The sequence below is a fragment of the Psittacula echo genome (assembly GCF_963264785.1).
Source record: "Psittacula echo genome assembly, chromosome: 7".
Lineage (NCBI taxonomy): Eukaryota > Metazoa > Chordata > Aves > Psittaciformes > Psittacidae > Psittacula > Psittacula echo.
Window position 1 is genome coordinate 11,248,313 of NC_137740.1, and position 26,583 is coordinate 11,274,895.

At 40.6% G+C, this 26,583-nt stretch overlaps 1 protein-coding gene across 1 annotated transcript in view; it reads left to right on the forward strand.

The window, feature by feature from the left end:
• The first annotated feature begins 2,512 nt into the window (after positions 1-2,512).
• Positions 2,513-26,583, forward strand: part of TESK2 (testis associated actin remodelling kinase 2) — an 87,136-nt gene continuing 63,065 nt past the window's right edge. The window contains exons 1-2 of the mRNA XM_080623795.1: positions 2,513-2,721; positions 10,934-11,237. Coding sequence (XP_080479921.1) covers positions 11,016-11,237 — 222 coding nt within the window. The 5' untranslated portion in view covers positions 2,513-2,721; positions 10,934-11,015. The remainder of the gene's footprint in view (positions 2,722-10,933; positions 11,238-26,583) is intronic.

Here is a 26,583-nt window from a genome sequence, read left to right on the forward strand (position 1 = left end):
ACATAGGCCTGTGAGATAAAGCCGCAGGAGGGGTCATAAGACTGTCTTATTTCCCTCTCAAACCAGGGATCATCACTGACATACATCATGTGGTGGTGTATAAAATACAGTGAGAGTGTTTCCAGCTGAGGTTTAACTTTACTGAATCATACTGGCATGTTTTAATGATGTTCCTTTACATGAGCCCATGGGATAAATGCTTATTCATGGATATCACCAGTAAGACATCTGCAGGCCAAAAGCTGAGACAACATATATCTTGTTTGGGAAGCAGAGAAGAGGTGGAATTTATGATGGGCAACTGGGGAAAGATAATTCATTTGCTTGAGTGCTGGGATTAGCTCCCAGAAAGGGAAGTAATAAAAACCTACCACCAGATGTCATCTTGAAGCTAACGAATAACTTCCAAACAGGCAGGGGCGAGGGATATGGGGAATACAAGATGCAAGGACAAGGCACTGGGGTTTCTTTAAGGGGTACGAGGCCACAGGGATCGCTGCACCCTGGCGCAGAGAATGGCCACGGGGACGGAGATGTTCCAGAGTTGGCTTTGCAAAGTCTTTCCAACTTGTTTAGATAAATCCCAGGAAAACATAAATGTGACTTTAAAAGGTAAGTTCTAAAAGATCAGTCTTGCTGAAAAGCCCCATTCTGGAGCTCCAACCTGCTTGAGTGCCCTAGAGCGGAACACTCAGGATCTGAGTAGTTCCATCTGCTTCGTCACTGATTAAAATATGACAGCCACGATAATAATTTTTTAATGGCTTAATTACAGAAGCTTCACTGCACCCTGTGTTTAAGCCATCATTAGAATAGATGTTTACATATGGCTGGTGTTTAACGTTTGGGAGTGTGGGAAAATTTCCTCTAAAGGAAAACCAGACAGAAAATGAAGAAAACAGGACAATTCTTTTCCCCACACAAAGTACTTTTAATCTGTTACCTGTGCAGAAATGGTTACGTGTTTTGTAGTTAAATATACAGAGAAAGTTTCACTGTAGACTTGGGTGAAATTCGGAGACTAAATTCAATCAATAAATTGCAGAGTAGAGATTTTAATCCAACTGTAAGGATAAATCTCTGTTCGGTACTATTTGCACAGTTGGTGCCAATGTTTCCAACATGAAACTCCCCCAGGTGAATTTTGGATTGAGCTGAAAAGATTAGATGTAAACTTAATGGCAAAGGATAATGAGAAAACATATTACTAATGCTTTCTAATTACTCTTTTCTATTAATAATGGGGAGGCTGGGCAATTCGTTCTTCCTGTCTGAGACCCTTTTTAGTTAACCAATCTGCGAGTTTTAACTGTTTGGGATTTGGTTATTCTATACAGGACTCTACAGCAAATGAACTTTGATTTTTTGAAGTTTCAGTAAAAATAGCTCAGCTGTTGCCAAAGATGAGGTCAGGGAAAAAGATCAGTCCCTTGTCAATGTAAAACAAAACCAATTCCCCCTCAGAACCATTTAATGAGATGTTCTAGTCCTGCCACATGTTGGAATGGATACTTGAAGTTTGGCAGTGCACCCTAGCAGGAAGAAAGGTATCGCTTTCTATACCTGTTACAGGCTGCCTGCATGTAGATAAGTTCTAATTTGACGAATAACAGTTTGTCTGTGAAAAATCACAGACTTATTACAGCTTGGCAGCCAAAACCTCCGAATATTTGAGACGCATTAAGTAGGCTACAGGCAGGGACTCGCGGGGCTGAACAGGATGCTCTGTGCTCTGACACCACGGCTGGGCTGCGGGCAGCTGGAAAAAAGGGAAAAGTTATAGTGCTGGACCTGGAGGGCGGAAGAGCACGGAACAAGGGACGGATCCTGTGGGAAACATGGTCGGAGGCAGGAAATTAGGGGTAATAACATCAGGGATGCCGTCACGGAGCCCAATTACGGTCACAATGTGTGTGTGCCTGTCGGGTGTGGGATGAGGGCTGGTGCCAGGGCCGGCCAGGTCTGAGCCGCTCCGCCGCCGGTTCCCCTCAGCGTCCCGGCCAGCCGTCACCATGGCACCAGCGCGCGGCCTGCTGGGGCTCCGCGCGCCCGTTAGGGTACCCGTCCCGCTGACAGCTTGGAGCCCACCGCTGCCTATAAACATACGGTGATTGGCTCAGCCGCCCATCCGTCACTAGCGCAGCGCACTTCTATTGGCTAACTCCCTTATTTATGACCCGCCCTCAAAAGCTGACCAGTGAAACCGAGGCGCCCCTAGCAACGCCTCCCTCTCTTTCCTGCTCCTGGCTCCCTCCCTTCTCTCGGGAGTTGTTGTTTCTCGTTTGATTGGTCAAACCGCCTGCCTCTCAAGTGGTCATGACCAATTAGAAAAGGACATCCATATTGGACTACCTGTGAGTCCCTCCTCCTAGTTTCCCTTCCTCCATTGGCCGAGCGACACCGTCTATCCAGCTTCTCCGGGCGCCGATTGGCTGCTAGGGAGGGGCGGCTCCCGGGAGAGTGCCGCCCGGCGCTGTGGGCGGTTCGGCGGTGGTGCTCCCAGGAGGGGGGGGAGGCGGGGGCCGTGGCCGTGGGAGGGGAGGAGCCGCGGCGATCACGGTCCCGGTTGCCGCAGCTGGGCTCTCTCCTCACATGGGGCCCCCGCGCTTGCCGCAGCGGCGCGGCAGAACCTCGCCGGGTTGCTGAAGCGCCGGGAGTTGGCTGCGGCTTGGGCCATGAGAGCCCGCGTCGCCCGCAGGCCGTGCTGGCGCTGCTGCTCAGGTAACGGCCGGCGCGCGGCGGCTGTGGTAGCGCGCGGCGGGTGTGTGCGTGTGTGTCCGCCTGTCCGCGTCCCTGTTCCGCTGGAGTCCCCGCTGAGGGGAAGGACCTCACGGGCTGAGGACACCCCCGGCGGCGGTGAGGGTCCGCTCCAGGGAACGGCAGCTTCCAGCGGAGGGTCCGGGGCAGCCGACGGGGTCCCGCCGCCCCCCACCCCGGGCGGTGTGGTGAGGAGAGAGATGCGTTGCAGTGGGCAAGTGTGTGGGGCGGCCGCGTTCCCCCACGGAGTGAGGGGGAGCGGGTCAGGCTCAGTGGGACTCCTGAGCTGCCGGCAGCAGCAACCCGTGCCCTGATCCGGGGGCAAGGGTCTGCCTGAGTACGGCCGGAGCTTTGCCTAGCCGCAGGAGATGGTCATTTTGCCAAGAGGTGTTAAAGCTTGGCTCGCGTTTTGCAGTTTCAAGCGCTGCCCTGTAAGAGTACGTGAATCATGATTTAATGACAGGCTCGACTGTTCAGGTGTATATGTGTATATGTTTGCTTGATGGCCTTAAGGTGAAAGGTGCTGTATAAATGCAGATGATCACTTTTCATGTTGTCTTCCTTTGAGGGTGGGAAGTGCATTTGCTTTAAGTATGGAGGACTTTCCACTTAGTTATTCTGATAGGTGGTACCTTGATAGTTGAAAGCTGAAATTTCAAGAGTACTAATTTTATGTAAGTTTACATGTTTCTGTTTGTTCCCCTAAAAAAGTCTTGCAGCTAATATTCAGGCTAATTTATGAGAAGCCTTTCTGCTTCAACTGAAATGATATACTTTTTAGCAGAGATCAGAGTTCTAGCCTGTTTTATTGTCTGCAGAATCAACAGGCTTTTACAGTTCCATGGGCTTAATTAGGCAGTGGAATTTACAACCTAAGATAAGATTTTTTTTTTTTTTTTATGAGAACCTCCACTATGCCCAGTGGACTAGTTATAAACCTTTCCATTTAGTCTTCATCTTTGGAAATTATTGTTGCATACCATATCCTGATAGGCCAATTAAAATGTCATTTTCTGACTCTTGCAGAAGTGTACTGTACAGCTGTGTGATTCCATTGTCCAGTTTGGTTTCTTTTCCTGTAAAACTTGCAGGTAGAACACAAATAGCTTGAACTGAAGGCAGAGGGGTGTGTTCACTGTACCTGATGGTGTGTGTGTGCTCTCTTCTGTGTTTTCACTTGAAATTGTGCTGTTTCATTAGGGTGAGCAGCCGGCAACGGGAGCAGAGCAGGAGACAGGGATGGAGCAATCCTCACTTCAGTGCTTAATATTTTAGGGTGGTATGAGGCACTGGAACAGGCTGTCCTGAGAAGTGGTAAATGCTCCATCCCTGGCAGTGTTCAAGGCCAGGTTGGACAGAGCCTTGGGTGACATGGTCTAGTCATGGCAGGGGTGTTGGAACTGGATGATCTTAAGGTCCTTTCCAACCCAAACCATTCTATGGCTCTATGATATTTTTGTGACTATGGAAGGAGAAAGTTGGTCCAGATGCGGTGGTGTGCTGGTGTAGGCCTCCCCTAAACTCATTGTACCCACCAACTCTGTCTGCTTGCTTCTGCCATTAGAATTCTGTATGTAAATGATTTCACAGATTCATGAAGGAAATGCAGGGTTAAAGGAGAAGACTGTTGCTCAGTGTCTGCTGCAGAAAGGAATGAAGCCTGTGGTTCACTTGCATCATAGGTTCCCTTTCTGTATTCTTCCTGTAGCCGAGAACCATGCATTTGCACAATGGCAAAGCTTTTTATTGTATCCTTGCAGCATGGTATCTTGCAGCCTGGCACAACAGTAAGTGTTCTTCTAGGCAAGCTCTAAAGGGGAAAATGTTCATAGTTTTTCTTTTTTAAAACCGTTTTCCTGCTTATTCCCTCATGTCTTCTCTTGAAGTTGTGTATTTATCGATAAGTACATAGAATAATTGGCAACTCCATCACCCTGGCTCCATCTGTTGTCTGTTGCCCAGTCCTCTTTTTGACTTAGATAGTAAGCTGCTTTTCATATGGTCCTGTCACTTTTTCTTAAGTTGAGCCCATTTCTGGTAGTGGCTAAGCTACTTTTTGATATGATTATCCGTTCCATTGCCTGCGCTGGGAACTGCAATAGCTCTTGCAACCAGGAATGTAGTTGGGATGTACTTTTGAAGGCTGACTTTGTACACAAACTGTGAGTTCTATTGTTTCCCCTTGTTACCCAGGGTGTTTCAGATTGATACATAAATACCAGCAGACTTCAATGTTGCCACTACCTGAACAACAACAGATTTGGGAAGCCCTGTGCTCACTTCAAATATTCACAAGTCAAGACTGCGTTACTGTTTGGTTTGTGCAGCCAGTACCTGGATTAAACCTGGTGTTTCACTGTAATGTGAAGCCAGTAGCAAGGAGTGGTGTTTCAGCTGTATTTTAAGGGTAGGTTACAGAATGTGCTTTAAATATTTGTGGAGATGATACTTTTAGCTGGAAAATACAGATATTGACTGCCTTGTGTGATGATGTATAAATATAAGATTGTGTCCAAGAGAGGTCAGTCAGGTATGAAATGCAGCCTGTTCTTACAAGTGTTCTGGTTCTCTTTTCTTGCCTGTGCTGTGCTGGATTGTCTCACTGGCTGCATCAAAACAACTGAAAGTTGTTTCCCATGTCTTGTGAAGCCTGCCCTGCTAATAGAGCTGTCAGCCCTCAGTCATAAACCTGGCAGAGAGGCTGAGGGGGAAATTCCTTCATTATTGAGATGTTACCATGCCTGGTGGTACTGGAAGGCTTTCATTCCCCTTGTTTTTCTCAAGAGCTAAGCAAACGTCAGCCTGCTGACACCTGGAAGGCATAAGCTGCTTCTCAGTGTCTTTACTGAGCTCTGTTTTGTTAGGCAAACATAATATATTTAAATTATCCATTTGAAGCAGCAGCTGTGTATTGTACATGATCTACTTGAGTGATTATTTAAGTCTAGTGATGCTCTGTAACTAGGCTGGAGTCTGTCTGCACTGTGGCTTGGAGTGACTAAACCCAGGCCAGGAGAGGAATGGATTTTTGCAAGGTCCTATGTGGAGGTGTAGTTTTGTGTTATAATTGGACCCTGGCAACTGTTGGCAATTATACTGTGGGCATAAGGGTCAAGTGGGTTTCTGTTGTGAGTTTTTAATATTCCCCCCCTCTTATCTCTCCCAGTTATATTTGCTTTCTAAATACATGCCAGAATTTATGCCTATGCTTAATGCAAATGTTAAACCTACAACCTTGGCCCTGAATCCTGAGCTCTACAGTAAGTTAATAGCTAGTCTCTCGTACTGGTTTCGAACTTGGCTACAGTCGCAAAATAAATGAACTGTTTGTTTCAGCTTAGCCTCTCCTGGAGGTTTGTTTGCATTATAAAACCACAGCGCAGTTCAGCAGACTTATAGTTTCTGGAGTTGTGTAGTAGGGTTAATGCAGGTCTTTTCTGGGGAATGTCAGCCCTAGTCGTGGGAAGCTTGTGCTCTGACAGTACTGGCTAGAGCTAGGAATTACCTCCTACAGGGGAGATGAAATTAAAGCAAAATGTTACCTAAATGAAAATAGAAAATGTTGGGATTTTTGCATTCAAGCACAATGTGGTAACTGAGGCTATAAACTGCACTTGAGACTTGTCCTGTAAAAGCAGTCAAAAAAACTTCAGCTTCAGGATGAGCTTGGCCAAACACAGTACAAGCTCTGGTACTTTTAGCTGCCTTGTCTGTAAATATTTGGTACTATCTTTCTCCCAAAGCCAAGAAGATAAGTTATGGACAAACCAAGGAACTTCCCTCTGTTAGGAAAGGGGATGACAGCAGATGAGAATAAACTTGTGGAATACCTGGTCCTTGTTACCTGTTTAGTTTGAGTTCTTGTGTTTCATTTTCATTTTTTTCTTTCCCTCCAGGCAAATGACTTCAAAGTCAATTCAGTCTTTGGAAGATTTTGTTCTTTACATTCCTTTGAAGCTTTTCTGAAATCTGCACATTACTACAGTGAATTTTTCTCCCTCACCCCCCAAGTTGTTATTTTGTTGAGTGACACTTGCCAGCATAATTCCTTCATGTTTCTGTAGTGATGGGTTTTGAAGCTAGGTCAGACTGTGAGTTTAAATAGTTAACTCTTGGCAAATTACTTATGTCAAAGCTTTGGCATCTTGTTCTTCAGAAAACCTTTTCAAATTAATACCATGCATCCACCAGATTTATGGCTTTCCAGGCTGAATGCCTAGCGACAGTCTTCTGTCTAAAAATGGTTGTTGTTGTTAAGGCCATCTTTTAGGAAATTGTGAGCTTGACATTTGAGTGCAAATATGCACATATTTATAAAGATACTGGGGACAGAAAATGTCTTAGTAATGAATTGAAATGTTTATTTTGGAAAGATCTTGTTTCATGCCCTGAGGTATAAAGGGATGCTGCTAAAGTTGAGAAGCCTTGTCCCTTTTTATGTCTATGAAATAGAAAATGTTAAGTACTGGCTAATATATGTCACCTGTTAGTTTTACATTGTTAGTTAGGGGTATAACTTGATGTGCTATTGTGGGGTTTCCATCTTCAAATGAAGATTGCATTGGTTTTGAAAGCCAAACCTCTACATAGCCAAAGAAATGCTGACAGTATTTGTATTTATAGTACTTTATATGGTTAAAAAGTCAAGGTTTTCTTTTAGTGGAGAAATGGATCTTCATATAATGCTAACATGGATTTTTTTCTTCAATTTCATTTACCAATAAATGAAAATGTAGTAGGGTATGAAATATGCTGCAATTGTGCTTTTCAGTAATGTAAGAAATGGATGAGTAGGGCAGGTATGCATTTTAAAAGGTGTATTTCTAAGTTATTTCTGTCTTGGCAAAGTGGGGAGCATTTTTCTTGTATAAAGATGTCAGAAAAATTGGCCTGAAAGCTGAGAATTTATTGGGAGGTGTTTTTTAAAGTGTTTAGTGTCTTTTTTTTACCTGGCTGTTGAACACAGCTGTAGAATTTTGAAGCTGAAGAAACCCCATCCAACAACCTCTTAGCTGGTTACAGGATTTGCAGGATAGTCTTGGATTCTGTTCAGGGCACTTTAATTAACCATACAAGGTAGTAAATTAAAGTACCTCAGACTGACTTGAAAGTCGATTAAACCTTGCTTGATTTCATGGAGAATGTGACCATTAGTTTAATTGGCCAGAATGACAGGAGCCCACTTGGAATGGTGCCCACTTAAATTCTTCCTCGTTCTGTGTATGCAGTCCTGGGCAGAATACTAGACAAATGGAGCTCTATCCTAGTAATTTCCAAGGATTTTGTGTAGCTGTCTGGAAAGAAGGCGAACTAGCAGGCAAAAATGAAGGAATGGGTTACTTGCGAATCCAGATGGCAAAACCTTTTGGGGTTTATGTTTTGCGAAGTACTTTGAATCTCTTCTTTCATTGTGGGGTTTGTGCAGTTTTGCAAAGTTCACCATGTGATTTCAATCAAAAGGATGTGTATGTGTGAGGGGGATTTTTTGTTTTGTTTTTGTTAAATAGATTGAGAGACTATGTTGAGAGCTGATCTTTTGTTAATGGTGTCTGAATGCTTAAGACAGACCTCGGCTTTTCCTCCTATTTAAGATAGCTTACTTAACTTGATATCTTCCTTTGGTTAAGGCAACAGCAGTCTTCGTATTTTGTTTTTGCATATCTCTTGATTGAACTTAGAGTCCCGATTTACAAGTTGGTTTAGTTTGGTGGGCTGCAGTGTGGATGTGTTTCACTGAATTTAGCAGGAGTGTCTACTAGCTCCAGGGGCCACATCATATGGCATTACTGTGTTACTGGAATGTCAGACTATGCATTTCTGGGGCAAGTGCTTACTCCCTTTCTTGAAAAGTGTCTAGCACATGGGGGTACTCTGGTGCAAATAAGTTCTAAAAAACTGTTTCTTCAATTGCAGCAGTTTTTCTGGTCAGTCTCCAAAGGTACTTCCATCTCCTGTTCCAGAAAATGAATTATTAACACCAAGGTTTCCCATCAGTCCTCCTTCCATAGACTGTTCTTTCTTTATATCCTTGAAAAGTAACCAAATTATAGTTTGGTCCTTTCAGATCAAAAGGAATTATTTAAGTGTGCCTTGGAAATTTCTGGGCATCTTCTCTGCAGCTGAGGAGGTTCTCTGAGCTATTTTTCTCATCTGGGGATCTATAACGGGCGTTATCTTCCCATGGTGCTTCTGTACCATTTCCAGACCCTCACTCAAGGCTCATGGGGTAAGAATATGAGGTCAGAAATTGGATCCTGATGATCTGTGTGGCAGTCGGCCACACTATAACATTAGGCTGTGTAGTACTATCATTTGAAACATGCAGCAAGCTCACGCATGTGGGGGGCTGCACATAAAACTCTGTAGGAGTACCGTGATACGGGGTTTGAGAGAGATTAAATTTTCTTGATCAGACCCTGGTAAGGATCTGTTATACCCACTGACTCCTGTTTAGAGAGGTAAGTGTTAAGATGTTTGAAATAAACACCCTTGAAAAATAGGGAGTTTTTTTAGTGGTAATGGTGTGTTTTTTCTTGGAGAGAACAAGCTCAAATTCCATGCAGTTCACCAGAGCTTACTTCTGAAGGCAGGGAAGGACTACGTGTTCTTCTGATGTGTTGGCACAGAGCATCTCTGAAAGATACACAGCATACAACACATGGGTATAGCAGCGCTGTTGTATATTCAGAGGACAGCTGGTGTGCTTCTGGTTTTGAAATGCTCTTCAAATTTAGTGTATTGTTCAGGTTCTATACATCTGTGTAAATAGAAGTAGAATCCCCTGCTCCCTGCTTTGTGATTATTTTGTCCACCATTTTTATTCTAGATTTTATGGTTTCCTTCCCGTCCCTCCAGTTTTTCATTCACCCTCAGAGGTAGGGAGGGGAAAGAGAAATCTGTTTTCTTTGTGACTGCTCACTTTGCTCAGGTTTTATAAGGGGCTCACCAGATTGCTGTAAATGAACAGCTAGGTGTGGAAAAGATGAATAACCTCCTAAGTATAAAGTTAAAAATAATAATAGTAGTAATAATAATAATAATGGAAGTAGGCTACCTGTAAAGTTTGCCAGTCCAGGCTGAATCTGATGGGCTCCAGAGTCATACAGAGTACTTAATCAGCCTCTTAAAATGAAAAACAAAAAATTCCCTTAACTGTTGGGGTGGGGTTTTTTATTTAGGTTTTTTTTTTCTTTCCTTTTTCTTCTCTTTTCTCCTACTTGGCAAACGTGGCTTGTTTCCTGTGTATTGAGTTGAACTGAAATGAATATAGCTTTAAAATATGTGTTTGTGGGGACAATCATTCTGGTAGTTTCTTGTAAGAATACTTCAGGTTTGTAGCACGATTGTTGATGTTTTTATAAATATGAGGGCTAGATCTTTAGTGGATATAAACTTATGTCCCTACCAGTTAAGGAATTAATCTTGGAACACTTATAGGTGGAAGCTTTAAAAACAAAGGTTCTAGTGCTCCAGCTACTGTTATTAATAGCTAATAATTTTCCTTATGTTAACTGAAAGTTGATCCATTTTTTGTATAGTTAGGGATCCCTTGTGCAGTCCCTAATCATAAAATCATAGAATAGTTAGGGTTGGAAAGGACCTTAAGATCATCTTCCAACCCTCCTGCCATGGGCAGGGACACCTTGCACTAAACCATGTGACTGAAGACTCCATCCAACCTGGCCTTGAACACTGCCAGGGATGCAGCATTCACAGCTTCCTTGGGCAGTCCGTTCCAGTGCCTCACCACCCTTACAGTGAGAGAACTTTTTCCTTACACCTAACCTGAACTTTCCGTTTAAGTTTGAACCCAGTGTGAAATGCTTTCTTGGAATACCAGTTGATTGGTCACGAGCTGCTACTGAAGTCAATAGAACATTACATTTTGTGGGTTTCCTTCTGCTTAGTTACTTGCTTTAGCAACCAGAACTTAAGTAAAAAAGAAATTGGCAGGGGGGACGGAATGAAAGTTGTTTATTATCAGTGAAATTGTGAATTCCAGATCTATTCATCTTGTAATAGGCAGAGCATAGGGTATTTCTGTGAATCTAAATGAAAATTTAATTGATTCTGTCTTTACTGATGATGTTTTGTGATTGGTTGTGGTGTTGTGGTTTCCTATCAAACTTATTAGATATGTTTACAATAATGGTAATCTGAATTTCTTGTATTTTAGGATCCAACAAGAGTAGAGGAGACAGCAAATTACCTAAGATGTGAGAAGTTCTCCCTTAGCAAAATAAAACCTTGTTTTCAAAATGGACCGAAGTAAGCGGAATTCAATAGCAGGATTTCCACCACGCCTGGAGCGCACTGAAGACTTGGATGGTGGCACTGGAGGAGAAGGGACTGCATCCCAGATAGGAAGAGTTTGTACCTCTTCATACAGAGCCCTGATAAGTGCCTTTTCCAGACTTACTCGTCTTGATGACTTCACATGTGAGAAAATTGGCTCTGGTTTCTTCTCTGAGGTGTTCAAGGTGTGTGTTTAGTTCTTTCCTCTTCATGTTGCTCAGTGTTTGGTGCTGAGAATGTCTGAGAGTATCAGTGAGGTTCTTTTAATGGAAGACAACTGTATTTGCTTTACTTGGGATGAGTGATGAAGACCTTGCAGGCCTCAGATATTTTCTCTGTCACTCTTCCAGCTGTTTTTTATCACTTGTAATTTATTTGCAGAGTTGTAGGGGCTCTCTGGGAGAAACAGTAAAAGCTGAAAAAACTGATTCGTCTTTTGGACTCTATGTATTTTTGCCATCATGTAGTGTATTAAACACCAATGGCTATTGGTTCTCTCCAATATAAATATGAATGTCTTTAATTTAGTTAGTTTATTAGTTTTGTGGGATTATACTCATTCCTTTGGTAGTCTTTGCCTCCCAACGCTAGATACATGTGTTAGATCTACACCAAAATTGAAACAAACAAAAAAATGATTGCACTGAAATTACCATACAGTTAGCTGCTCTTGTGTTTCCTTTGGTACTTGTTCCATGCTCCTAACTCAGTCAGAGAATGGTTTGAATTAAGTGGTATGAATGAGAAAATCTGATGTTGTCAGTGACTTGCTGCTATGAATTTGGTAAGTGGGTAAGATCTCTGTGAAACCATATAGGTAACCCCAGTTTTGTAGTGCCGGTGATATTTCTGTTGTTTTGACTGTTCTTGTAAGCTTTGTTGTAGAGGAATAGGACGTTGAGTTGACTTCCAGGCTTTCAGGCACTGCAGAAGTATTTTTTTTCTTGTTCTAGTTCCTGACTTTAAACCAAGTCACCTTCCAAATCATTTCCATTTTAGTGAAATGCCAGAAAACCTTATCTCACAATATATTATGCCCATTCCATGCACTTCATGTGGTCTTTAAGCAGTTAAACAAAAGAAGCCTCTTATTCAGCTTTATTGCTGTGAATAGATACGTGAATTAGAAAATGAAAGTTAATTTTATGTTGCTTTAATACTTGTTACATATATGGAGATATAAATTACTTTAATGTTTTTTCTTATTTACCTGTTTGGAAAACCTTCTGTAATGCATTTTCTAGCAACTAATTTTGTATCTAGACATTTCTTAATATGAAGTGAGCTGATATTTTAAGTTCTGTGTGTGACTGGAACTCATCTTTACAGCTTTTATGGTGAAGCTGCTGTGAAGTGTATAAAGGTACAAATAGAATTAGGTAATCTTTAAGTAACTGGGGGAGTAACAGACTTTGGTTTGTGTGAATTTTATAATTCATATTTTGGAGTAGTTTTGTCTCAGGTTTCTATCAGTGTTGCAGATTAGACATTGTGTCTTTTCCTATTCTGTAAATTTGGGATTTTAACATTCTTTAATACCTGTATTTTGCAGTGCTTAGGTTATGAATTTATCATATAGTGGTATTGACAATCATATTTATGTTGGGACTTCAAAAAGTTTTGTAGTTGAGTAGCTACCTACTTTGTGAATAGACAGAGTAGGTGAATTAGCTGTAATAATCTACCATGCATTGGTGAGTAACATCATGAAGAAGTGCTCTGAGACGAGGTGCTTGCATACCTGCCAGATAAGCATGGTGTTAGTGATTGCTATGAAACAAAAATAGATGGGGGGAAAAGTGGCTAAAAATAAAGGTAAATTTCTCACATTCATAGTGATTGATCTATTAAGACTATCTTACTTTAAGAGAGGACTTGGTTTTGTTAGGTAGTGGCATACAGCGGTAAACAGCTCTTTGAGAACTTACATGGGTTGAGAGGCATCCATGATGCCCAGTTTACCTTCTTGTGCATACATAAGTCTTCCAGCTCTTTAAAAGCCTTCCCCTGCTATTCCCCCATTCAAGTCAGCTAAACTAGACATCACGCGGTGTCAGTCTCAGTCAGTGGCATTACTCTAAAGAGATGGTGGTAGTCTGAGTATCTAGTGTCTGTTTTCCCAGCAACAACCACAGACCTCCTGCAGGGAGACAATGAGTGATAAAACCTTTTCTTTCACATCAGTTTCAAACAAGGTCTGGCTTCAGCTTTGGTGCAAAGGTTTGAGAATGCATTACGACCTTAGCTTAGGTGCAGTTCCATACTCGTTTAATCAGGTTTCTGTTCTGCTAGTTTATCAGCCTGACCACCTCTGTCATTAATCCTACTGTGCTGATGATCAGATTTCATGCAAGAACCTTGATGTGCTTCCAGGAAAGAGAGCCTCATGGTCTGACACAGTTAAAGTTCAGTTTGATCTGCAAGCTCCCAGCTATATGATTGAACTTGGGAAAAAATCCAGAATAGTTTTAGACTTGCTGTGTAAGTAACTCTACAAAAGCAATAAAGGCTTCCCTTTAAATTAACAAAGGTGTCTTAAAAAATCCCCATGTCACCAGGGCTTTTTCAATCATGTATTTGTCTATTGTTTCAGAGTATCATACATTGGGTTTACTCAAGGGATTTAGCAAGAATGCTTGGTCTGTTTTGAGGGTTTGGGATTTTTGTTTTGCTACGTAACAGGCAATTGTTCAGTGATTTCTTCCCCTCCATCCTTTCTGTGGAAAATCCTTTTTAAATACAGTCTAGTACAGTGGGTAGAAGTTGATTCCCTTAACTTGGGAATAGGGATACATTACAGCTTACATGTGTCCCTCATAATGCATATGATCATTAATATATACATCACTGCTGTTGTAATGATGTTGTAATGATGGGGAAGATTAACTGTTGAAAGCTCCCCCATCCTCAGTAGCTAGAGAGTTGAATTATGTGTACCAGAGAAGAATAATTTCTGTTTGTCAGGGAATATGCTCTGACAAAACTAAACTACCTAAAGCTAGTGCTGCCTTACAGAGATTATCTTTGGGACAGGCAGAGAACAGATTGGAAGACAGAATTCAGGTCAACAAGGCCACAGTCTTGACCACCTCTAACTGTGCTTTTAACCTTGAAGGAGTCAAGAGATCTATTATTCAGAATCAGTCATCAGGGGAAAAAGTTCCATTTTTTTGAAATACTCTAAGCAATGTGTCAGTATGGTTTGTATCTCAAGCATACACCTGGGAAGGTTATTCATGTGAGCAGTGAGAAAGGCGTGTAATACCCTAAAAAAAAAATTGGTTAATGAAATAGTTGTTTTATGGTGGATGGGCAAAGATGAGCCTATGAATAGAAGATGTATGAGGCATAATGCAAAATACACTACCTTTTAGAGCTGAAATGCTAAGCAACTGAGCATGGGTGCCTCCAAAGAAAATGTTTTGATGGAAGTCAGCCTTTTTATTCCAGCATTATAGCTTACTGACAGCCCCGAGCACTAACCACTTAATTTATGATCCCCTATAACCTGAGATCCTTTCTGCAAGATCTCTGGCTACACAGTTTTCCTGGTTTTGCAGCAGATTTTACCTAGTAATCCCTAGTAGGTTGAATAATGCTGCTTTTCTCTTGTGTGTGTGTGTGTATTGCCCCCTTCAAGAAGTTCAAAATCACTTTGAATTCTAATCCTGTCTCAGAAGTTCTTGTCCCTCCTTTACTCCCTGGTTTGGCATCAGGTAGATTCCTCCAGAGTTCTGCTTGATAATCTCACCAGTTTACCTATGAAGCACTAGTTACTCTTTTGATTATGGAACTACTACAGTATAGTAGCTCCTTCTATATCACGTTTGTCAGGCTCATTTATGAAGATGTCATGTAAGATGCATCAAAGTAATCTGAAAAACAAGATATGATGGGCTGGTATCACATGGATACCCTTGAGAAGCAAATGCTGGAAATATGTCAGTGTACTCTGTAACGTATGGACTCCACAAACTACAAAACTAGCACTACCCAGCTGCAAGGCTAAGTCTGAATACAAAGTGGGGTGGTGGTTGCAATGATCCAGTATCCTCAGGATATTCACTCTGTATGTGCTTATGTGGTCAGGCCTCCTATTTGAATACCCTGGAATGATGGTACTCAGTCAATTAATTTTTAGTCTTTATTTTGTGTGGTCAAATTCATGTGCTCCAAATTTCGAAAGTGCTGGCTAATCAGGGAATGTGGCCTGTCTAAATACTTACCCTGTGCCTGAGGCTAGGATCCTGTTTCTTGTATTTATTTCATGTCTTCAAAGTGCCTTAAAGATAAGCAGCATCATGCTGTCTAATGTGAAATGAGAAACAGGGCTGATGTGGAGTGGTGCTTAGGGGCAGAGTGAAGAGCACACATAGAATTCTTTCTTATTAAATACTTGTACTAGGATAAAACTGGTAGTTCTGTACCTCTGACATACACTATCTACTACAATTTATGGTTTGTATCACATATGACACTATGTCTCTCAGGCATATTGTCGTGCTGGTGGGCTTCATCTCTGAAACATCTGGCTTGTAGATCTGACAGGTAGTGCTGATCTGCCTTTCCCAAAGTGACTCATTGAGAGCTTTTTTCCCTGTAGTTTTTTGACTTTATTACCACTCTGCTTGATTAACAGCTGGCTCTGTGTTTGTCTGTAATTTTGCAGACCTTGAGGAGTCCAGGACATGTTTGATGTCACCTTTTTCTTTTGGCCTGTGACCTAGGTTTGCCAAAACTTACTAACTGGAATAAACAGTGTAGAGTAAGAACTGTACAAGAGTGAGGGACTAACTCATAGGATTTCAGACACAAAAATGATGACAATAGACAGGTCACTTAACCCCCCCCTCCCCCCCCCCCAAAAAAAAAGTATCTGTCTTTGTTGGCATGAATATCTGTTTTCATGTTATACTTTGCCCATTATGTCTCATGGGTAAACTGTATGTTTAAACTAAAGGCATTATGGACTTCTTGAACAGTTAAGGCTTGGAAGAGTTGTTGGGTCATCTGCGCACACACTGGCACATATTCAAAGGTCATTATATTTTACTAGTAACTAGTATTTCATCTACAGCATGCATTGCCAGCACGTACAACACAAATATACCTCTTACCCACCCTGTTGTTATTATAATTCAGCTCTGAAGACCTCAAAGATAGTGTCATGGATTCCAGTGCTTGGTGTGTGATCTCACTGTTGTACATTTGTACCTAACTTGAAGGACCTGCTGGTCTGCTCAGTTGTTCTCTGGATTCTTTTGGCTGGGGAAGCATCTTTTTAATGCCTCTTTCCTCCTTATAAAACTTGATGTACATTATCAAGTTAGGTTTTGACCCTTTTGGTGTGTTAAATAGTCCCAATTTCTGTCTCTTTCCTGTCCCACCCCCACTCTGAGAATGACCTAGTTCTTGCAATATACGTTTAAGTCTTCCCAACATCATCTCCAACATCTTTCTCTTTTTAAAGTGGACATACTAACTTGGAATGCCCTACTTTTCTTCTTACAATGACATGTAAAAACTCTCCTTTTGCTTTGTGTCACACTCTAACACATACCACTTGTTATCATAGCACATTAGTACCTTATGTTTAACGGGTATGGATCTCCTGTAGCCTTCAGTCCTTATTTATAAAGAAGTTTTTAATTTGCCTATGTTAATTTTTGCTCAGATGGACCTAAGATATAAAGTGACTTTCACTACTTAGTGAAATAACATGAAGAGGGTAATGCTACAAACTTAGAAGTTTCAAATTTGTCTGAGTGGCAACTTCCATCAGTGAGCTGGAAGTGGATGCAGAATATGGAGTAACAGGAGCCCGCAGTTCCTCTGGTGCAACTGTATCTTGAGTTATCATTAGCCAGTCTTTAATCTACTTATAGTGGGTTGTGGCATGAAGTCAGATGTCTTAGAGATGTCTGTGTTCATGTACATATATAGCTATTATAAAACATCTACACAATTAAATATATAATTTAAAATTAATGTAAAGCTAGGAAGGGATGTTGTAAAAACTACTCCAATATCCTTAGCTGAGCCAGGCTCAAGTATGTGTGATTTCTTCTTGAAGGCTATTTTCAGCCCGTCTTTTAAACTTCCATTATAGGAGATTCTACAACCTCCTTTGGTGTATTCAGACCATATTTTATTATTTTTTTAAATTATCCTTTTATAGCTAGAACTTCCCAGTTTGAGATGTTTCTACAGCTGGTTCTGTCTATTTGCTTATTGACTCTACTCTAGCAACTGATTACTGACAGCGGGTTCAGTTTTCCTGTGGCATTTAGTGATATGTCATGTCAACGGAGGCCTTCTTCCAAGAGTAAAATATTTTTGAATGTGTGAAAGGAGGGAAGAAGATATTTGAGTAGTTTTATAAGTGAGCTTGCAGAAAAAGGAATGCCAATTCAGATTAAAAGGAGAGGATGACTGCAAGAAGGACATGGAAAAGGTGCAGAAAAAGGGGTAAGAGAATCTGAATTCAAGGCAAGGGAGCTGCTTCCCCTGCTGAGCAAAATCCCACTGGAGAAGGTGTTGGAAACCAGTGGATTAGAGTTTGCAGACAGCATTTGCCAGAATCTTTATTAACTTGACTTTCGACAGATAAGCAGGCACTGCAGTATTTGACCTGTCAATGTGTTTTAAATCTAAATATGAGTCTGTGCATTATCACTAGTCTTTGCAGGATGGCCAAGAATAAAACTGGTACAGAGCTTCCTCATGCAGGACAAGGCCCCAGCACACATCCAGGACTCTGCAAGCAAGTTCTCATTTCCTCAGCGTCCACCTGTTTGCTGCGTAAATGGGACGTCAGTCTTCAGAACTGTCAAACCCATACTTTCCCTCCCTGAATTCTTTTAAGGAAGAATGGATTAAATGTCAGCATAAATCAAGGAGATCCTGAGCATTCCAACTAGAGACAAACTTTTCTTAATCCTAATATACCCTTTCGATTATTATTTCAAAACTCTCACCATGAACTTTTTCCTGTTTTCAGTGTTTGTTTCTTTGTTAATATGAAACTAAGAGATGAATTTGTCTCAGTACAACTCTGGCTTTAGCTTTTAAACAGCTTCATTACTTTGTCACCAGCCTGTGGGCCAACATTACGTTCTTCAAAGTGACATTAGTATCTCCATAAAATCACTTAATTGGGCAGAATGCTTATGTGTTTAAGTAGAGGAAGATAGGAAGACTAATTGTGTTTAGGTGTTTTTTCTCTGATAGCTGTTGTATATGAGATTTAGTGTTGCTGGAACCATAGCTTGGTTCCAGTGTGTGTGTGAACTTTTATCATGTCTCCAGACTTACAATGCGGTAACAAGAGTTTTCCTCTTGTCATTAATGTACTGGAGATAATTGTGCTTATTTCCTCGAAACTAAATCTTGCCCATTAGGCATAATTGCTTTCTGCAAGCTTTGCTTGTGTTAAGCTTTGCCATTTTTCTTACTGTTTAGGCCTTCCCACTACACTGTACATATGTATTTTTCTTTGTTTTTGATTCCACAAATCTATAAAGCATAAGGTTGGAAAAGACTTCATGTTTTCTTGCTCTTCATTCTTTTGTCCCAGCGCAGAGATGTTCTTCATGGATATCTCCTTAACTTACTCGGTAAAGCTGATAGTAGAGACTGCTGCAATGGAAGATACTAACTCCCAGGTATCTCAGAAGAGTCAGTTTTCTTGAGCAAGAGGGGAGCGGTTGTGCCATAAACCACACTGGACTGAAAAACCTCGAGCAGTAGATCAGGCTGCTCTCACTTCCTGTGAAGATGACGTGCATGAACAGTCTCTCCATCTGGTTGAGCTAGGAGTGCAGAAGCACAGAGCTCTTGGCAGAGGGATGGTAAAAATCTACCGAGGAAGTGAGAAAGCATCTGGAAGATTTGCTTTTCATCATCTATATATGCTTCAGTCATACCTTCTCTATTTGGAATGAATGTCACTTTGTCTTGAGGAATGAAATAGTAACACTATTGATTCAGAAATTTGAAGTACAACAAAAATATCTTCTGCATAACTCATAAGGAAGTATTTCTGGTATTCAGGTTAAAAATATTCTGAAAGCAGCACTCAAGTAGAAGTCAGTTGATAATGTGAAAATTCACAGGAAACCTCAAATCTATCTCATGCTTTGTCTTCACTGTTTCACTTTCAGAGTTCTGTCATTTTCTAATGCGTGTAGTGCAAGGTTTGCTTTAGGAAAGGATCCTTCTTGATTGCCTCAGGAATAGGCAGCCTGATCAGGGGCCTGAACAGAAGTCGATGTTCCTCAAACACTTTGTAAAACGTTAGAGGTGAGATTACGTAGTATCCTTGATACATGTGGGACTATTTGATAGGCTTAAAAGGTTATGAAGTATTACCTATGATAATACCTATGGAATACCTATGTAATACCTATGAAGTATTTGTAGCAAACTATCTAGATGTATGTATTAAATACTCTTTCAACATTAGATATTTAACTTTTCTAATGCTGGAGAACTGTAACACTTGGTGGCAACATGTGGAAAAATAAGCAGTAAAAATTAGTTTAATAACTAGAAAAGTGATTCAGCAAATGACTTCAGTCTTAATGTGTTTGTGTGTAAAAAAGGATGTAATTACAGTGCAGAAACAGGTTAACAATGAGAAAACTGTTGTTTGAAGGGACCCTTCAGTGTAATGAAAAAAAGTCAAAATAAGGCCCAATGGCAGAAGCTGTAATAAGGATTGTGCTTACTTTTAAAAATGAAATGGCTGTGGAAGCAGCCTCACCAACCAGAACTTACTTTCTCTCTCTCCTGTTGATTTATTGGTGATACTTGTAGCCATCCTGGCTTTTTAGAATGTTCTAGATTAAGCTTGGCAGCGTATTGAGAAACTACCAATAGTTTAAGGCCACCAATTTTGGAAACTAATGGTGCCTACACAATTGGATTTTTTAACTTCTAATACTTTTTTTTTTTTTTTTTTTTTACACTGAAGTGCTTAAGTTTTCTCCTTGAGATTGGTGTTACTACATCAGGCAAAATGAGATATTTCAGGCTCTGCTTATGACATACAGTGGCAGAAGTCCTCATAGGTTGGAAAATGAGCAGGGAATGAGTAAGTGGATTATTCTACGTATTGGTTCTGCAGATCTAGTATTTGGTCTTGTAGTCATGGTGTATACACCTTGTGAGTGAGAAATGACACCCATTTGAGCAGTGCATGTCTTCCCTCACCCAGGTGTGGTGTGTTCCTCTTTCTGTTGCAGTGGAGTAGAGCATGGCAGTTGTTACTGCCCTCCCTGTGCAATAATGATGCCTGTTAGAAATACAGATGGCAAATCTGATCCACATGTGCCTTTTGGTCTCATTTCAGTAGGGTTCAATTTTAAGCTGAAAATCTTCCTCTTTTGACAAGTGGAGGAAACCCTTTCACCTCACAGAAGGAAGATATTTGAGGCTTAATGTCTCTTATGTGAAATTTTGGTTTTGAAACATGCTGCTAATTCTTTGCTTGGGAAAACAGTTACTCTGTGCTTTATATAATAACTTAGAAATTTCATTTCAAGCTCTTGAGTTATATCAGCCTGATGCTTCTAATCAGTCTCTCTACTCTGATACTTGTCAGGGGTAGAAAGAAGCACCATTCTGGAACTGAGATGAGGCATAAATCTTGAGGATGCTGATGCAGGTCAAAGTTAGAAGTCTTATAAGTTTGATTTGTCTCACACTGATGTGTGAAGTATCAGACTTTTGGAACCCTTCTACCAACTTGCTAAGATGATTTGTGTGGTAACCACCAAACCAGACAGTTGTCTTCCTCTTGCTAATGACTTTTTGGTTATTGAGGTGTCAAGTCGCTGTCATCCTACTCCTTGTTACTTAATTAGTGAATGCTTTTCTAGGACGTAGGCTGTGGGGGGAAGTAGTAATAAATAGGCCTTACTTCAACAATCATTAAGACAGAAATTAAAAACCTCATCTGCCTTGTTATTCTTTGTGGATTGCACAACCAGGGCAAAATACTTCATCCCCACTTGTGTGAGTATCATTAAAATTCAGAATTGGCTGTCTGACTTGCAGGGCACTGTTAGTCTTACCTTTAAGCAGAATTGAAAAGGCTTTGAAATACAAGGCAGCTCACAGGGGTTATCTGAAATCAGTCCTGATTTTTGGTTTATTTATTTTCTGGCTAGAATTTTTAAGATGTGCATGTTACAATCACCTTATAACATCAGCTGAGGAAACACTGGGAGGGACTGAAAAGCTGTCACCAGGTAGCAGATCTAATGAAAGCCTTTTGCAGTGATGCTGAAAAATTCTAAGAAAATTTTCAAAATCCTATTTCTGTAATCCTTTTCCTCCAGTCCTGCTTGGCATCGCTACAGCTACAACCCTAAAACTGTACTGAGTGAAGCATATTAAAATATGGGACAGTTTTGCTTAGACTTCATTTCTTGTCTATGCTAGGTCATCCAGCTTCTCTGCTGAAGAAGGAAGTCTTTGGAAAATATGGCAGAACTGTCATTATACCCTGGAAGTGAAGCATTTGTTTCTTTAGTAAAAAGCCAGAACAAAAATCACTGAAATAAACTTGATGCTAAAAGAATACTCAAAAATTACTGTAAATTAATGTAAAGTTGTCTATTTTGAAATGTATTTATTATCTCTTTGGGAACTTGACCTCTTTAACTCTTGTTGAACAGCTGATACGTTGAGTGTCTTTGTTGTCCTCACAACTAGAGAATGCTCACAAATTCTGTCAGCAGTAGGAAAAGCACTCTGATACTGTAACAAGTGGGGCCTTGCAACAGGAGATAACCCACGGCTGGATTTTATGTTCAGAACAGTGACTGTAGTTTCGGAGTCCTTTGGGCCTTTCGTTTTCTTCCGGAAGAGAAGTGCCAATCTGAGCATCATGGGGCAGTTTCCCAGGGGCAAAGTGAGTGGTGAGATTCACTTGGCACAGAAATGTTTGGGTGCTTTTTCTCTTGTTTTCCATAATAGTTTCTCAAGCACAGTTAAACGATCTGTTTAGTTTTCTGTTCTAGATGGAGATGTGCTGGGTTGGCAGCTCTGGGATTTTCTGTGTTTTGCCAGCTGGCAAACATGCACATTTGTGTAAGCTCATTCATAGCTGATACTGAGAGACAGGTGCTGATTTACTGTTCTTCAAATAACTGTGCTGGCATATGTCCAGTATTAACGTGACTGTGCCTAGAGAATAAGAGTGCATCACTTAGCATCATTGTGACAGATCTCTCTGAACACTTATTTACTGATATTGGGAGGGGAAGTTAAATGTATTTCAGTGATGGATTTCATTGCCTGTGTTTGGAGAATGTGTGTGTGATGGTAATACACATGTATGCATTGCTGATCAATATGAAATTTAAAAGTGAAAATTGCAAATCATTATTGATGGCAGTAACAGGAAAGTTTGCAGTCTCAGATTTATAGGGAATGCCTCATCATAGCCCTTTAATAACCATTGGTCATGATTAGAGAAAGGAACTCCAACACCTGTATGATAGGGCTTCTGTTAGTCTTTACTGCTCCAGCTGTTGGGAATTCTGTAATGCAAGTCATCTAAAACATCCTGCTCCCAGTAGCTACTCCAGTCATATCCAAGTTGTAGGGACTCCCTTCTCCTGTTCACGTGAGCTTCTTGTGGCTGGGAGTCACTACAGCTGTTGACCCATGATCTTGGTGTGCATGTCACAGCCTGAGCATGCTTCTGAGTGGCAGCATGGCCCTTTGAGCTGGGCAGCAGCAGCAGGTACTGCCCTGCATGGGTGAGGCCTTCTGCTTGATGGCCTTGTTGAATTAGGAGCTGGGGAGAGGACAGACCTATGACACATCCACTGGAGTAATCGATACTGAGACAGCATTGCTTTTCTAACTAATCCGTAGCTGACAGTATGTCTGTCACTGACTTACTAATGACAGTGTGTAGCTTTCACGTCAGCTGCCTGCAACTGAGATCTGCAAAGTCAATTCTTATGCTTCCTGGCCTTACTGACAATGAGGTACATGAGAATTTGCATGGTGTGTTTAATTAGTTACTTTTTTTGTTGGGAGAACTTAATTCCCAAGAAGAGCAGTTCTGTGAAGGCTTGGATAACAAGAAACTACTTGGAACTTTTGTTCTGGGCTATAACCTGAAAGTTATTAAATGTAGCAGTTTATAAAAACTTAAATATCCTCAAGTAAGCAAAATGTAGCTCCTTCATGCTCCCTGCACCCTTATTTGTGGTAGTGCTGTTAACTGTGATTATATTGGCAATAGTTGTATGCCAGCAGGCTCTGTTTTGTAGCATAGACTGACTTCCTTACTCATGTATGGTAACATTTACTTGAAAGATTTTTAAAGGAAATGAAAGGAGATTATTTCTGCCCAAAATAAAAGTTTGGTGAATAGCAATGACGACATCATTGGTTCAGTGTGGGGACTGCATGCTCAGTACGAAACTGTTAAGAAACTGTAAAAGACTGAAAGTGTAATTATATGTCAGGAAAACTCAGCCTGGAGGTTTTTTTGCTTCAAAAGCATCTGCGGATTATGTAAATACCATCATCTCCAGTGCAAGATAAACCCACAGTCACATGGGAAATATTTAACCATAAGTATTAAAAATTAAACAGGAAAATACACAGATTATATCTGTGTATTTATATGTGTATCTATAATATCTGATTATGCATTATCTTTGGATGTTACACTAGTCATTTGCAGATGTCAAACTTCCAGTTTCCCTGGCAGGTAGATAGCAATATCACCTCCATTTTATAGATAGAGTTAACGAGGGAACGAAAGTAAGTGAAGTAGCATGCCCACGGCTGTTAAGTGAACTGATGATAGCTCATGATGATAGCTAACCTGAAAGAAGAAGAGTAAGCTCCCAGTTCTGTAGTTCAAACTCAGTATTTCTTTTTTTTTCCTGACTATGACATAGACTCAGATATAAAGTACATAGTTGAGCTATGTACCGAGGTTGTGGTATAAAAATGCTCTTCTGCATTTTCTTCATAGTACTCAAGAGGTGGGTCCATGTTCCTTGTCCTGGATGGCAAAAGGAAATTTATATGGTTACAATCTGCTGAACTGGCTACAAAATCAGTCAACTTCCCCACCCGGGCTGTGCCTGTTTATATCTCATCTCAAACTGTGGAACAGTAGTTCTCTGAGTAATTTGTGCTTTCTCTCAAAATAAGACTGTAGTCTCTTTTTGCTTTTATGATTTGATTGAGATCAAGTTAACAGCAGAGGGATATGCACAGATTCCTATCAATAAATGGTTTGTTTAGAATAAATGAATGCTGTATTTTGGGCCCTGGTTCTACATTACAGTGGCCAATGAAGAAAAACAAAATACAAAAGAAAAATTGAGTGTTTTTTTGGCACACACAAATGGATTTACAAAGTATCAATGGTGCTGCTGTCTCAGTAATCATAAATTCACTTCAGTTTGGCAAAACAATTGGAGAACTTGTTTGGCTGTAGGTACAGAATATGCTGTAGTAATTGAACTTGTTGCTTTGCTGAGCTGATGATCCTAGAAGTTACTAGTTATCGAAGTAGCATCTTTGCTTGAGGACCAATACCAAGCCTTTGTACTAAAAGGAAAATAGCAAAGGCTCCAACTTTTTCTGTGCATTTCTCACAGGTGCTTTTAGTAACAGAAATTAGTGGTGTCACAGCCACTGTCAGGCTTTTAAAAGGTTTTGGGTTTTGTTTTGTGCCTAGTTTCTGTGCATGTTCCTAACCTGTGCTAGAGCTCTTGTAACACACGCCGACTAGTTTTGTTTGGCAAAGTTTTGTTACACTTGGCAGGCTTCTCTCTCACTGCAAGAAGTTAGAGTATAGCGACAGTATGTACTACTACGAAAACAACCACAACCCAATCTGACTCCTTAGCATCAACATAGCAGCTTAATATTATCTAGACTGTTGTATTTCTTTAAGCTTCTATATGTCACTGTAAATTTCCCTAGTGACATGAGATTGTTGACTTGATACAGATATCACTACTATGATTATGTGTATCTGACTGGGCACGTTTTAAGGCTTAGAAAAACATTTGAGATTCCAGTTTTGCAGGCTGTATGAACTGAGCTGAAGAACGGGTTTGTCTTCTCAGTTAAAGGGAGCTTTCTTCAATCAGACATACAGTTTAGGCATTCTTCTAATATATTAATCCTCGAGGCATCAATGTATGTCCATATGAATGTGATGACTTGATGGCTTCACTGTGAGAGTTGAATAAAATACAGCTGACCCTACCTTTTCTTGTAAGATTCTTTCTGCTGTCACAGCAAGGAAGGAGGCTGGTTTTGAGAGAGGTCTTGCATCAGGGCCGAATGCTGGTCCGCTTCAGGACTTCTTCCCCATAATTTAGTAGGGGGTCCTGTATGCAGTCTTTTCTCTTTAATAAATATTGGTTTTATAATCTCATGTGTCTAGCTAGCTTTATGGTCAACTTGGTCAATGTAAGTTATACTATATAGCATAATTAGTGCAAATGGCCTAGAAGGGTAACTAAGGTAATGTTTTCATCTTTTGTCTTGCAAATCAGGTGAAAACACAGACTGTTATAGAAAATAGGTTGATAGAAGGTAGCATAAGTAAGCAGTCATTTGATACCTGTGTATGTCACTAATATGAGTGCTGTAGGCTGAATGTGGAGGAAATAGTTGAATTGGTAAGGTTGGCAAGCCAGTGTAAGTAAAAATCTATGCAGCATTTTTGTGGCTAATACAGTGTGCTTAGAAATGGTCAGGGAAGGTCATATATTTGGACTAGCAAGGGATGCTTTTAAAATGGTTCTTTGGACACACAGCAGGAAAGGTGAAGGTGAAATGGCCAGATGAAGACTGAGGTGTTTAGAATGATGCAGAAAGAATTGGTGTGTGCTAGAGGTGGAAGGGCAGCATGATTTTATGGAGTAGGCTGTATAAGTAAAGATCTGTAAATGTAATTAAGCAGTGAGGCTGGATACCAGAAGAGGGGAAGGTAAAGTGGAAAGTGATTAATGCAATTTTGGAAGAGAATAGTGACAAAATACTTCCATCTATATAATGATGACTTGGAAAATAATGCCAATGAACTGAAAAATTAGGGGCAAAGTTGAAAGCTGTATTGGTAGATTTATAACATCAATATTATTCTTCAGATGCTTATTCCAAGGCCACCTGGAAAGGTACAGTTCATCCAGGCAAAAAGTAGAAATAATGAAAATGTTTGGATTTTCAGAAAGCTCTGACATATTTATATGACTTAAATATTATTTAAATATTTATTAGGTGGTGTTTTAATAATAAATCTGTAGCTAAGTATCAAGTTAAAAATGAAATCCACCGATTTTTGCAGGGTATTCCTCACGTAAACTTGTACAGCATTACTGTAGCAACTAGCTCTTCTGAATGTGAGCCCTGCTCAATCACTATTGTGAGATTTCCTTCAAATATATTCCTATTTCTGTACCTGGATCATGACTTCCTCTACTTCTCTCTTGCTTCTAAAGGAAGGATTTAGACTAAAGGTCTAGGATTAGC